The following is a 15410-nucleotide window of genomic DNA, read 5'->3' as shown; positions in this document are numbered from 1 at the left end:
ATTTAATTATTCACAAACTGGAAAAACATGTCCGATTAATTTAATCAAAATTCAGTTTTATATTTTATACACACACAGTCATATTTATAAGTCTCCATTTATAACACACATCACATTTGAACGTGCAAGCCAAATTTCTATATTCACAATCATCAATATATTTGCAATAATTTTGACTTAAAAGGTCAAAGGTTCAGTTAGTTTGAATCATTTATGCTCTTTCTAAACCCAGAGACTCAACATGCAAAATAGAAAAGAAAAGGTCAGGCAGACAGAGGCCATTTCTTATGCAAATGTTTCTTTCGTTTGCCATCTTCCACCCATTATCTTTAAACATGATGAAACCTCTGCTGTGTCTCCCAACAGTGCAGGAGAGTAATTGCTTTTTGCCTTTATGATTTTATTGATATCCTGATGTTCATTTCCTAAATGTGAGGAAAACAGTGAAAAATATGTTTTGCTGTTGTTTGCTGTTTGTTGTGAAACTACTGTCACAAAAACTGATGCAAAAGCACTCTGAATGTTATAAAATAAAGATAGCTTGGGGATGGTATAGTAGATTATTTACTTAAACTGCAGTTGTGTTGTATTTCTGTCTCTATATCACATTGAGTGTCTCACAGACTCTCTTTAGGCCATTTTTGCAAGCGCCAGCTGGTGAGCTGATGTCCCCTGGGACACAAAGGGGACAACAATGCTACTGGTTATCTGTAGTCTTAGCTGTCTAGTCCCAAATTGGCTATGGACACTATGCATTTTCAGTTTTTACCTGTGAAGAACATTCTTTGTCGTAAAGACCACATAAAGGTTTTCTCATTCTGGTCTTAATAATAATTGTATACTCAGAAGGTTTTAAAAATATATGTACCAAAGTTGCCATGGAACTTTATACATACATACATACATAAGGATACCAAAAGTAAACATTTATACTTTAAAAAATTAGCCAGTTGGCTGGCTAAGAAGCTGACTAACATATTCTCATTCTTATACCTTATTTAAAAAACTAATGCCCAATTTCCATTTAGAGTAGAGTTTAATGCACTGGATTTTTGCATGTGTCTCGATGCAGTAAGATCTCGTCTTCTATGGGGCAAAGCCTTTGTGAATGACAGCTTTCATCATCTATGATGATATAATAGAGTATAACGCTGCTAATAACACATTTGATTAAAATACAATGCTGTAAAAATAGTAAACCGTACTTATACAGTCATTGAAAGACATTTCTAGTGAAAGCTGATTGGCTGGTATGGTTGCTACTGATAATGTATGCAGAAGAAGGAAAATTTCACCCAATCTCCCTTTTTTTGGCCACATCAAACCAGAGCCGTTATAACCAAAGACGCATATTATAACCATGGTTATAAACGTGGTTTCATCATTATATGGTTATTATGATGTGTCTTCGGCATAATTTGTTTTAAACTGGCGAGCCCAGAAATGCAATAGACTGACATTTTATTAAATCCATCCCAAAGACATCTTAAAGAACACTTTGATTAGTTGAAAACCATTACTTTATTTAAAAATAATTAAATACATGCTTGTCTCAAGTTAAGCTTGTACATTTTGGCTTAAAGGCATTAAAGACATGCCCAAACATATTGTTAATGATGAGTAAAAATATGATATATACATACAGTATATCTGCTATATACATAAATTATAGTCGAAGAGAGAGAGAGAGAGAGAGAGAGAGAGAACAACGGTAACAGAAAAAAACTAAGTGCATTTGGAAACAGATAAAGGCGAGGTTAAGCAGTTTTAACAGTTGATTTATGCAGTCCATTTTACACATACACATGCATGCATACATAAATCAGACCAGTCAGGTTGGAAAATTATCTAACTGGTAAATATGTAAAGAGTCCATTCAATAAGACGACAAAAAATACATAAAAATTCATCTCTGTGTGTACATTTGGCCATCTAGTTAAAAAGTTCAATAAAACAATAAATGGGTTTTAATAGTGAAAATGCATAATCTAAAAATGCTTCCAGATTATAGGTTAAATTCATAAAAATAAGAAGCAGCATTTTAATAAACTGCTGGAGGTATGAATTCTGAGAGTCTTTGCCCAGAATAACACATGTCCTAAAGGAACATGATATGGTTTTTAGACCAATGAAATTTCACAGTAGGCAGGAAACTGCATGTTAAAAGAATGTTTTTTTTCATAGCCCCGCATGAGACAAAACAATGTATATACTTTAAGTGTTACTGTAATCAAAATGCTTAAAACAAAATTGTACTTAAGTTAATAATTCCATAATCAAACAAAAAATCTGTTAATTGTATCCTCATTGGATTTTCACTTGCCCTCAAAACAAATGTCTACAACACATGCATGTAACCATTTACAAATTTGCAATGTTATTCACAGTGACAAGTACTCTTGACACAGTTTTCTTAAGCGACATGTGCATGTGTTTAAACACAAAAAAGTGCACTATGTATTATGAAACGGAGGGAGAGATAGACAGAGAGAGTCTCTTTAATCCCCTTTTCAGCTATGTTTCCATGGACACCTCACTGTTTTTCTTTAGCTCCTATTTTTCTGGCATGTGCTTACTGTATATAAAGCCATAACAGCAGCCCAACACTTGTCATCTTGCACATTGTACATATGAAAAAAATGCCAAGTCTTCAAGTGCTTATGCAATACATAACCACAATCATACACATTTTCTATCCTCAAACATGATGCATGCACATTTTCCGGTTTTCTATAATGTAATTTACATACATAAAAAAATTCATTATTATTTATTCTCTAGCATAACTTACTCTTGATTTGCAAGACTAAAAGAGCACCTCAGGTTATAAACTACTGAAGTTCTGGCTTGCATACATGCAGCATAAATGAAATGTAATAATGAAGTAGGCCTTTAAAACTCACTGCTGCCCCCATGCTGCCTAGAGCAAATACAAATGGATCAAAGCAACCAAAAAAAAAAAAAAGTTGCAAATCTGTATTTCACTTAAGATATAAAAATAGACCACATTGTCCCACCTTTTTTGATAGTACATGCCAACTGTTATTAATTGTTGTTGTGGAGTGTTTTGCACGTTCGGCATACTGAAGTTCTTCCATTAGTGTTTGGAAGTGAATCAAAAACACGGAATGGAGTTCAGCCAGTCTGTTGACATCCTAAGTGCTTATCGATATGCGGTATGTAACTCTTAGACACGTAAACTAATAAAGTGCTTAGTTAAATGCCCGAGGCCTATGTAGACCTGTGTGGAATCCTATTATCTTGCAGGAGCCTTCTCCTCAGCCTTTCCATCTGGATTCAGAATTCTCCACCTTTCCAGCTGCAGGTTAAGCAGAGGTGTGGAGAATCAGGCTCTGTTTGGTCAGATCCCTAATGACAGGGGTCGAACGGATACTTTGTGACACCTCCGTGAAGTTCCACCATGGACTCACTCCAGGTGATGACGTCACCGGTCAGGTGGCTGGAGCAGGACGCTTGGTTGTAGATCTCGGTGGAGGTGAGCATGCGCGACCACAGCTGCAGATCTGACATCTCGCCCACAAAAGACTGTGTGGCGTCAAAACGGCCGCCCAGAGTGTCCTGGGTAGAAGAGAGTCGCAGGTTAACATGCGTGTGTTTTGATTATGATTGACTGATTCTGTGAGACTTACCTGCTCCTGTCCGAGGATGAAGACTCCTCCTGGTTTAATGGGATGCCACGGGGACAGATTCTCTCCAGAGCCCCTTTTCACACCGTCTAGATAAGCCTCCCACATGCCGTCACGTGTGGACCAAGTTATACAGAGGTGGTGCCATTTACTGTCCGTCAGAGAAAGAGGAAGAGTAACTGCCTGCAAGAGGGCAAAAACAGAGTATATCTTTAAAAAATGTTTTGTAAATATAGTATATTCTGTCAATTCTGTCATACACACATTTTCATATATATACTGCTGTGCTTTGCCCCAGGCCTAAAAAAAGAACTAGCAATGCCCAATTCATATTTGAATAACTGTGAATAATAGGAATAACTTTGTGTTGATTCTTTTAAACAAATTGATTAGCGTAATGATCTAAATTATAGTTTGTGATTCAGTCTGAATCATTAACTCATTGACTGAATAATTCCAATAGTTTCTCCATAAAACAGTAACAGAATATTCTATAATATAGAAAAAAAAGGAAGAAAGAAAAAAGAAAATGGAGGAAGTAGAATTAGGCAATTCACAAATGTACAAATGGCAAAAAAAAGAGATTTGAGTAAAGAATGAGTAATGTACAAATCACTGAAATAAAACCATAAAAACTTTTACTTCTGATTAGTTTATGCTTGTATATCATACCAAAGTAACCTTGTGAAAATATAGTCTATGCATTGACAAACCGTGTTTATTAGCTTTAGACTTATTATTCTGTAGCAGCTTGCCAGCAATAGTTGTAAACAGTTTAGTTGACAGCAAGTAAACAGTCATTGAGGAAAGAGGTCTGTCTTGTTTCGGTTTAAAAAAAACAGTAGAATGTATTCACATGTCAACCACGGATAAACCATTAACTAATTAGGCAGGATGATGCAAATGGCTGAGAAGCCTATAGGAAGAGAGAGATTTGCAGACTGTTGCAAGGGCAGGACAAGGGCAATATCAGGGTAAGTCTCGTGACCCCTTTTCCTAACTTTGAGGTCTGACATTTTATCACAATGGATTTGATCACAAAAATGTTTTGTCTAATGTTATGACCTGTTCGATTGCATCAATTTAAATACACTTCCAAGCTAAAATGTTTTGGATTGCCTGTGTTTAATAAATCTAGAGCATTCGTTATGCAAAGCCTGTTTTATAATTGGTTGATTTCTTTACCTTGTCATTCACCAGTAGCTCCATAGGATTGTTGCCCCATTCAATAAGGACAAGCTCATTGGCCTGGCCCGGGACAGAATAGGAGAACGGGGTTCCGATCCCAGGACCTGAGCCCCCTTTCAACCAAAGACAGACTGTGAGGGCGAAGATCTCGCTCAGAAGCGTGCGCTTTATTCGCCCATACATGTAGTTGGTGCGCATCGGGAAGCCAATCTGAAAAGCATCAGGATTCTTGGGCTTCTTATTTGACCCTGTTAGAGAAGAAAATAAGAAACTGTGAAACGGGATTGCATTTCTAGGCAGCATAACATCTAAAAGCTCCACTGAAATCCTAAAAGACAGTTGGAGACTCAGATCTCCTGGAAGCAGACTGTTTACCTAAACTCTTTGCAGTTTTCACATTTAACCCATTCAGATCTCAAATATGTTCCAGGAGCACAAAAAATAGGACAACATTTTAGTTCTACTCTAAAATTATAGTCAGACAATGAATAATAACAAAAAATAGATTAAAGTTATTTAGACTTTTAAAAAAACTCTAAATAAATAAAGATATTAGCTTTCATGGCCTGAATGTACATGACACAATATACGTTACAATCAATCTTATCTATCTATCTATCTATCTATCTATCTATCTATCTATCTATCTATCTATCTATCTATCTATCTATCTATCTATCTATCTATCTATCTATCTATCTATCTATCTATCTATCTATCTATCTATCTATCTATCTGACCATTATGCTAACCAATGTTTATTTGTTTGTTTGTATTTGTGGGAACTGGGAAAATTAATTTGTGGGAAAATTCAATAAAAACTAAATATTATAAACATATATTTTACTCACAATGATTGATGAAAGGTGATTGTAATGTGATTTCTAATACTACAAAAAAAAAAAACATTTAAAATAAATGCAGTTTTTTTAACTTTCTATTTATCAAATAATTCTGTAAAAAGATATATCATGGTTTTCTCAAAATATGCAGCAAAACCTTATTATAATAATAAGAACCTGACTTATTAATAGTTGACCACCAGTAATACCTGACAATAACTGAGCAAATGTTTATCAGTATTTATAACTTCAGAATGATTTCTGAGGGTTCATGTGACGTCACAGTAATAAATTACATTTTAAAATAAGTTTAGTCATTTAGATTTGTTGACATTCATTCATTTGTTGTTGTTGTTTTTTTTAAATATGTTAAAATATTTAATACAAAATATAATATTTTATAGGCTACTACACTAACAGTTGTCCTATGTAAAAAAATAGACAAAAAAAAAAAGGTAAATTGTTTTCCTATTTTTTTTAAAAAAAGGTAATTTGATAAGGTAGAATTAATTCAATTCTATTTTGTTCTACTTTTAGGACATATCACCTTGTTCTGGAGTTTTGTGGTGAAGGTTACTCAGCACTGCATCTAGTTTGTGGATGGCTCCACGGACAGGTGCTCTAGATCCAGGTGGTTTGAATGAGGTTTGTGGATGATGAACACGATCATCATTTCCATGGTGCCCATCATCATGGTGTCCATTTCCATGGTGTCCATCATCATGGTGTCCATTTCCATGGTGTCCATCATCATGGTGTCCATTTCCATGGTGTCCATCATCATGGTGTCCATTTCCATGGTGGCCATCATCATGGTGTCCATTGCCATGATGGCCATCATCATGATGATCATCATGGTGGTTGCTGTTGTGGTGGTTGTCATGATGATCATCATGGCCACTTTGATGATTGTCTTGGTGATTGCCATGGTGGTCATCATGGTGATCATCATGGTGGTCGGTGTGACTGTCATAGCGATAATTATAATGGTGGTTACGATGGTTACTGGAGTGATGGTCATCGTGGTTGTTTGCCTGGTGGCTGTCTTGGTTATCATGATGGTCCTCATGGTGGTTATTGTGGGGGTTATTATGGCGGTCATCATGGTCATGGTTATCCCCATGATGACCATATCCGTGATGGCTGTCATGATGACCATAATGACTGTCATAGTGATGATGGAGCTGTTCTTCCAGTGCGTTGATCTTGCGCTGCAGGAGGTCTCTCAATGAACTTGAATAAGAACTGGAAGAATTTCTTGCCTATAAGAACAGAAATCAAGATAATAAAAACAGTTTACAATTTTGGCAAGATTTTAAACACAATGTTTGTAAAATCAATGATAATAGTAACCAATGCAATTATATGCTTATTTTATCAAATTATCTCAACTGTTGCATAGAATATGACCAGTATTTTAAAATGATTTTCTAAAATAATGGATGAAATTCACCAAAATTATAGGACACCGTGTTTTTAACAACAGACCAGGTTTACTGTAGAAAGATAAAACTTTAACCATTAAAAATTAGTATACACTGCTGTTCACAAGTTAATGTCATTTGTATTTTTTTTCCCAATAAATTAAAACTTGTATTCAGCCAAGGGCACATTAAATTGATCAAGTGACAGTATAAAATAAATGCTGTTTTTTTAACCTTCTATTCATCAAAGATACCAGAAAAAAATATAACAAGAAGAAATGTTTCTTGAGCACCAAATCTGCATATTAGAGTGATTTGTAAAGCATCATGTGACACTGAAGACTGGAATAATGGTTGAGGAAAATTCAGTTTTACCAAAACTGAAAATGTATTAAACTAGAAAACAGTTCTTTAAACTCACAATATTATTTCAAAATATTGCTGCTTTTACTGTATTTTTTGATCAAATATATGCAACATTACCGAGCAAATCTTACTGACCCTAAACTTTTGAACAGTAGTGTATTAGTATAAAGACAAGTGTTATGACATCACAAGATAGCCCCTCCTTCACTGCTAGCCCTCACTCCTCTGATTAGTCGCAGCAAATCCAGCTTTTCTCAGCACCACAGCATTCTGCGCTTAATGGCTTATCAAGGCAGATGGGGCTAATTGGAGATGGCAGCAACTAGCACATTGCAAAGAGCTGTCACCAGCATGCTGTGCATGCACTTCCTCTCCAAGACAACAACAATTCTGATCAAGCTTGTGGTCATGGGAAACAGGAAGAATATTCTAAAGCACAGTTCAAACTTGAAGACACTTCTACAACTTTAAACCCATCATCAGCAATTCACTTGTGTGCTACAGATCAATTAAAAATGGAGAATTTAAATGCACGCCATTAGTTTCACTGTGTACTGTATTCAATCAAAGTGTCACATTGTAGCTAGTTTAAAGGATTGACTGTAAGTGCACTGCAATCAATTAGCATACAAATTATACATGTTAATGTAACTAGTTTGTATTTGTACCATTTTATCCAATGTGCTTTCTCAAGGGTAGGACTATGGCTAATTAAATAAGCAAATCCTGACTGCGCTGCCTAAATGGAAGACTGTACTCAATGATCTGTTGTTGGCACAGGAAGCCACCAAAGTGTATGTTATAGAAAAGAGCTTATGTCATGCTGAGAAGTTGTCCTGAATACAGATCAGCCTGTGACATGCACAATAACCCCTAAAAAACAAATTCAAGCAGGATTTGGAAAACTTGGAAACATGAGGGTTTTGTTTGTTTGTTTGTTTTTAAAGAAATTATTACTTTTATTTACCAAAGATGCTTTATACTGATCAAAATTGACATTAAAGACTTTTATAATGTTCCAAAAGATTTCAAATAAATGCTGTGCTTTTATGAAAAATGTATTAAAAATGGATAAAAAAAAATATTAAGAAGCACAACTGTTTTCAAGCCTGTTAAAAATAAGATGTTTCTTGAGCAGCACATTTTTTTGAGCCATATTTTATTGATTTCTGAAGGAACATGTGACACTGAAGACTGGACTAATAGATGCTGAAAATTCAGCTTTGTGATCATAGAAATAAATTACATTTTAAAATATACCATTTGAAATTGAAATATGTCCACAATATTTCTGTTTTCATTGTATTTTTGATTAAATAAATGCATTCTTGGTGAGCATAGAGCCTTAAAAAAAAAACTTTTGAACGACAGTATATTAACTATTTATTATTATTATTTTTATTTACAGGCTTTCACTTTGAGTTTCCCTCCCACCTGAAGATTTTCCAGCCTCTCCTTCAGGGCCTGCAGGGTTTTTCCTGTCTGTTCTGGGGAGAAGCCGTGTTTGGCCAGATATGGAGATTTGCCTCTGTGATGGTCACTGCGATGCCCGTTTAAAGGGAAATGTGGGTCAGCATGGTGGCCATCATAGTGGTGTGAGGAATGCTGGGAGTTGTGTTGTGAAGGGCCGTGATGATCTTCATGGTGTCCCCTCCCAAAGCTTTCACAGAGAGTCAGTTTTGCTGTCAGTTCCCGAATGGTCTCTCGCTGATCCAAGATAGTCTCCTTCTGTCGCACAAGGCTCTCCCTCAGGTGAAGGATGGTGGCTTTGGCCTCATCAGAAATGCCGTGTCGGCTACTACTACTGCTGCCACTGTGACTACTCGGCAGCCCGCTAACTGGCCCATGATGTCCATTCCCATGGCCGTTCCCGTGTCCATTGCTGTTTGGCCCATGTGAAGCCCCATGTGAGGTCCCATGTGAGGTCCCATGCGAAGCCCCACCTGGTGTGAAACAACTAGGGTCTGCATCTGCAGGGATAGGGATGCAAACAAGTTTGGGTTGCGTTCCCCAATCATATTCCAAAGCTGGCACGCTACTAACTGCAACCGAGGGTAATAAAGATAAGAGAAAAAGAAGAAAGTGGGAGCAAAAAATCCCTCCCCAGTTCATGTGTTCTGAAAAAGGCAATGCCATAATGACATAATTTGTGCTTTTCGTCATCATCGATTTCTTCTTTGCAGCAGGGGGATGAGCACCATGAAAAGAAGTCATGGGAGAACAATCAATGGATTTTGAAATCCACAAGAAATATCCAGAAAATGCATTGTTTATACTGTGTTTACCACTTTTTGTGAGCACAGAATGTTATATCCACTGTGAACGGTTATAAATCCATCAAACGCAGATATTCCAGTGTACAAACTCGCAAGTAAAAAAAAACAGAGCTGACCGCTCTTTTTTCCCCAGGCTGATGAAATATTTGGCACACCGGATCTCCAGTGTTTGCCAATTAGCAGTAATCCTTTAACTTCCGTATTCTGTCAGGCACATCCCTGTAGATTAGAAAAGAGACTTCAGTCAGAATGAAGCTGTGCCCCAAGGAAAAACACTTGGGGTTATTTACAATAATTCTAATAAGACAAACGAGCATGTTTTTTTGTAAAGGGCAGTATTGGGATCGCATATAGCTCAGTTCTAGTTACTGACTCGATCAGTCAACAAAATGACTTGTTGAGTCAGACGCGTCCCTGAGGTGAATGACGCTAACAGCTGAAAACCCCCTCTGCTACTGTAATCAGATTACGGTTACACAAACTTGATGCAAATGATGAAAGATGGCTTTCAAAATAATGTGAGCAGCCAAGCGATTTTGAAAGCCTGTAGTCAGAGGTAGCTAATGAAGGATGCATAGGGAGAATGGCAAACTAATACTAGAGGGAACACATCAGTAAAGCACTAGCTGGGGCAATATAAAGTTAACACAATAGCAAACAGGACAAATACAGTGACACAGCTCACTGTTAACTTTTAATCATTTTTTAAGGGATTTTCATCAAAGATTTTAAAGCATACACCATAAAACTAAAATGCGGTTTAAATTCAAAGAAATACAGAATAGCCAGACAGACATAATGATAGATAAAAGAACAGATAAAACAAGCAAACTATGTATCAGACAAGTGACAGAATGACAGATAGGTAGGTAGGCAGGCAGGCAGGCCGATAGATAGAATGATAGAGCAAATGATAGAATGATATACCGATTGAATGATATACTGAAACAAATTAACGAAGTAAAGAATGAATGACAGACAGACAGACAGACAGACAGACAGATAGACAGATGTCGCAGTGTAAAATTCTGTATGTCAGTGATGATGATGATCGTATTTATTTTTCTAAAACAAAAGTTAAAATTTTTGAAATATATGAATAAAGGCTAGAATTTTTTGGCCAGATTTTTGCCCCGATTTACAATCCGGAGAAGCTGACAATAGCTGCCTGAAGTCAGAGCCAGTCTGCATATCTGAGTTGACAGATTCCGTGTAAAATCACATGTATGATGGTCACAGACTATCCAGACGGAGGATATCAAACATGTTTGATATTTTGAGCTTATTTAAGAACACATTGTTTTTATTTGTCATGCATCTCCTAACAACAAGGCACACATTTCTAGGTGATTCTGTTGTGATCTGAAAAACTTTAAAGTCTGGTAGTGTGCGATCCTCAGGCAATTAGTGTATGATGGCCAGTTTTCCCTTTGTGACTATTTTCAAAGTCGGTAAGTATATGATACCTAGCATTTTAAAATCAGTTCAGATTTTAAAAGTTGTGTTGTGTATTATAGCCTGAAGAGGAGCAACTCTAAGTAGTTTTGACCTGGAAATACCGGATCTACCACCTCACAGTAGGGGCTCTCTTACTCTTGTGTCCCCAAGGTTAACTGTCTAATAGGATCTAGGAAGGCTTAAAGGCCATGGTGGATTGGCTTGGCATGCTTACGGTATCTCTTCCTGCAGTACTGTCGTGATCACATGTGTCGGTAGCGGTGGGTCGTAGTCTGGCGATTATGAGCCAGTTCAGAAACACTCTACATGTGGCCAGCAGACTCCTAAGAGGCTTGCCCATTCCACCCCGAATGTGTTTCTCACGCTGTACAGCACGCCACTCTAGACAGATCACTAGACAGAGCTCATAGAATCCTTGTGTGACCGAAACGGAATGAGTGAGAATGTGAAAGATCAAGGTGATTGCCAAGGACACTTCGGCTGTCAGCTTAGTTAGACTTGCAGCAACTGTGAAGAGATTTCACAGACTATTCAGCTGTATAATTAGAGTCCACCAGACATGTTTCTTGGTGGGCTTTTCACACATAATGATAATGTATTCTTGCATTTATAAACAGTGTAACACAATAGAACATAGGGTTTTGATTTTTTTTTATTTAAAGCACCTCTATGCAATTTTTCTTTTTTTTTTATATCTTGAAATATCCGTTTCAGTATTATTCTCATGGTACATTTCTAATAAGTCTGTTCTGGGAGTTTGGGTGCAGAATTTTGGGCAGATACAGAAGCAACAAATGCATGTGTAAAGCGATCAACTGTAATTATGATATATTTAGAAGTGATTTGCAGTCACTTAAAGGGACAGTTGACCTAAAAAATCTGGCCAAAATTCTGCCATCATTTACTCACCCTCCACTTGTTTCAAACCTGTACGAGTTTCTTTCTTCTGGTGAATAGTAAAAAATAGCAGTCGATGGTAGCCATTGACTTCCATAGTATGACAAAATTACTATGAAAGGCAGTGGCTTCTGTCAACTGTTTGGTTACCAACATTCTTGTGAACATCCTTAGTGAGACTTCTTACAAAAATATTTATAATCATTTAATCAATCATTTTTGACCAATTCTTTTTACTTATTAGTCCACAACAGTGCACAGATGCATTTTTAATTGTTTTGTACTCATACACATCAGTCAGAATTATTACATGTCATTTAAAAAGGAACCTACTGAAAGAATCTCAACCAGAGCCGTCACCAAGTCTAGATACATGAGTAGAACCTGTACTGCTGTAGGCCCTTGATCTCAACCTAATTGTACTGATAGTTAAATTAATCTGTTGAATCATTCATAGTCTGTTGGCTAATTGAGAATATAATTAGATAAAGGGAAGTAGACTGGTGCTAAGCTCCTTAAATCTGTCTGTATCATGTCACAAACAGATGTCATGGATGCACTTTTAAACATGATTAGCTCTAAAATCATCTTATTAAGATGGGTCATATATTTACATAACCTACTGGATTCACCCTATTAAATGAATTTACGTATCTTTAAGCATATATTGTATAAGACGTTTTTTTCATCTTCAATGAAAAGGACGTGGGTTGAGTGCATGCTGGCCTTCAGAGATGTACAGTAATGTATGGTTGGTGGTAGACTAAGGGTTAAATGTCTGGACTAAAGGTAGACTAATGGTTAAAAGTGCACCAATGTTCAAATCCCAAAGAATGGTGTACCAAAAAGAGCAACAATTTTGCTCTAAATTTATGTAGTTTTGCCCTGGAAACTGTTTCTGCAATTATTTGGAAGTTACTTTGGACCAAAAACATAAATACAAAATAGCCGGAAGCAAAAATGAAATCCAGCCATAATGTAAAATTAAAATGACATAATGGATGTCATTGTTTTGTCATGAGATTTGTGATGGTTAAAATTAGAGGATGCATTCAAGTTGGCATCAGCAAAGATCAGGCACTTGAGACTTTTGTCAAATGAGCTGTAAAACTTCCTGGCTGGAAGTTAAAAGATAGTTTAGATTATATCAAATGTGAGATAAGTCTAAACTCCCTCTAGTGTTAGAAAACTTCATACTTTCCATGTAACCCATATTACTATATGTTGTTTGGTAGTACCACTCAGTACTTGCTTCTCTAATTTTACAGTAACATGAACACTGTAAAAGTGAGTATAAAACCTAAAATATTCATCCATGAAAGGCATTGTTCAGAGTTTGTAACATTAGTATGAACAGGTGTCCCTAGAACAGACATATTGAGATTTGTTCACCTAATGTATCAGGTCAAAGTACATCATGAGGTAACGTGTCCTTTGTTGGCCACATATTAAATCTATAAATACGTTACATATACAAAAATCTTACATATTTACATATGGCAATTGAAAACAGTGCTGTAGATAAGTATTTAGAGTGAGAATAAATGATTGCTTACCCTGAGGCTCTTGCAAGCTTTTAAACTGAACCATTATCGCAAGCACCTCTAGAAAGGTTTAAGAAAAATATGGCTTTCAATTGTAAACAACAGTAAACAGTACAGTTAGAAATGAATGTTTGCAAAAACCTCTTTTAAAAAATTCCCTAAAAAAAAAAAAAAATACAGATAAATGTCAATGTCTTATTTCTCCATAAAGAAATAATTAGACTAAGTTTGTGAGGGCAAAAACAGACTATCTTCAGTTTTCCTAAAATCACATGGCTATTCATGCTAAACAAAAGTATAATATCAGTGCAAAGCTGAACGAACATTAATCATACAATAAAATGCCACAATTACATCACACCTTCTAAACGACACCATACCTTCTGAAGTAAATTTGAATCAACTCCATCAGAAAGTTGCCTTTCAGTTTTCAGGAGAGAAAAAAGATCCCTCACCTGCAGTCAGTCACAGAGTTGGGGCAAGTTAGTCTATTCCAAACACACTGATCAGATTGAGAGGGATTTGCTTTAGGGAGGATAATTTTAACTCTCTCCACTCCCCCCATCCATCCTTCCCTCCCTCCTGTTATCAGTCCTCTTTAAATTTTGTAGCTTTAAGGGTTCTTTTGATTGTATTTTCTTGTAAAACACTAAATTGCAACACCATTAAAGTACTTGCCTCATCGACTATTCCTAAACACTGATCCATGAGGTCATTATGGAATACAAGACTGGTAAGGAAGTTTAGAGGTGAACTAAACTAAAGCTAAACAATTTAATACCATATAAACAATGCCTTGTTATTTTAGTATTAATTATGTACTATATACTATTTATTCATATTTAGAATTAGGTTTCATTTTACATATTCAGTTTTAATGTTAGTTTAAGTTTCAGTTTCAGTTATGCTTTGCTATTTTTATCAGTTTATTTTTTAAATTTTTTATTTCAGTATTAGTTTTTTTAGTTTTAGTAATTTTTTTATGCTTCAGTTATTTAAAACTCATTGTAATTCAGGAATTTTCCAAGGAAATATTAATTATATTAATTAATATTAATAAAATATTTATTATATTAGATTTAGTTTTCATTGACAAAAACACTAATGCATTGTATGTATATATATATATATATACAGTATATAATCTTTACGGGATATTTAATCTCTGGCCTTTTTTGTTTTAGTTCCAAAATGCAGATATAACCGATATGTAGAGTAACCAATATGTAGGGAGCATCCATAGCACCAATAAAACATTTACCCACAAATAGGAGCAGGTCTCATACTGTCTCATAACTGTGCTTAGGTATGTTTCATAATCCACACTAATTGTGTTTGCACTTCACACTAATTGTGTTGGCTGAGGTGCTAAACTTAGTCTATCAAGTCACTGCTGACCCTACTCAGTCTGGTTATGGCATCCTGAAAATAGATTCTGCTCAGGTGACCTGTGAACCAACCTGCTGGCACAACCATAGAGTTACCAACTCCAGCAGAAGGATATATGGGCCACTTTTGGTTTCTTTTAGGAAATGAAGGAAACTTCATTTTTCACTGTAATCTGTCATTTGAAACAATGATGCTTAAATGTGAAAAGGGACAGCTGGCAGCTCTAACCTTCCATGATATAATGGGCATCAGTCCTAAAGCTATTCACGCACACAGCCGATACCAGTTGGCCTAAAAAGGGAGAGAAATTGAAATACAGATGTATTACAGACGAATACAAACAGACAAACAAGAAGACTGAGATAACTTACAGGACTGC

At 36.0% G+C, this 15410-nt stretch overlaps 1 protein-coding gene across 1 annotated transcript; it reads right to left on the bottom strand.

Annotated features, from left to right (window-relative positions):
- Positions 1–1445: 1445 nt before the first annotated feature.
- Positions 1446–14132, bottom strand: LOC306884784 (uncharacterized protein). Its single transcript, XM_079440974.1, has 6 exons — positions 14023–14132; positions 8902–9962; positions 6225–6939; positions 4833–5083; positions 3651–3830; positions 1446–3579 (listed from the first exon to the last, which is right to left on the bottom strand). Exons 2-6 carry the CDS (start codon positions 9679–9681, stop codon positions 3370–3372), a joined length of 2136 nt encoding a protein of 711 aa, XP_079297100.1. The 5' UTR covers positions 9682–9962; positions 14023–14132; the 3' UTR covers positions 1446–3369.
- Between the last annotated feature and the right edge of the window lie 1278 nt (positions 14133–15410).

This window comes from Barbus barbus (assembly GCF_936440315.1).
Source record: "Barbus barbus genome assembly, chromosome: 19".
NCBI lineage: Eukaryota > Metazoa > Chordata > Actinopteri > Cypriniformes > Cyprinidae > Barbus > Barbus barbus.
Note: the sequence above shows the minus strand (reverse complement) of the source record. Positions and strands in the feature narration are given on the sequence as shown.

Bases quoted from the DNA above. Each gene is read 5' to 3' on its own strand.
- LOC306884784 (XM_079440974.1), bottom strand. From the start codon at position 9,681: ATGACTTCTTTTCATGGTGCTCATCCCCCTGCTGCAAAGAAGAAATCG. The intron at 6,940-8,901 runs GTGGGAGGGAAA...CTGTTCTTATAG, and splicing joins AGAGGCTGGAAAATCTTCAG to GCAAGAAATTCTTCCAGTTC. The intron at 5,084-6,224 runs GTGATATGTCCT...CTTCTCTAACAG, and splicing joins CCACAAAACTCCAGAACAAG to GGTCAAATAAGAAGCCCAAG.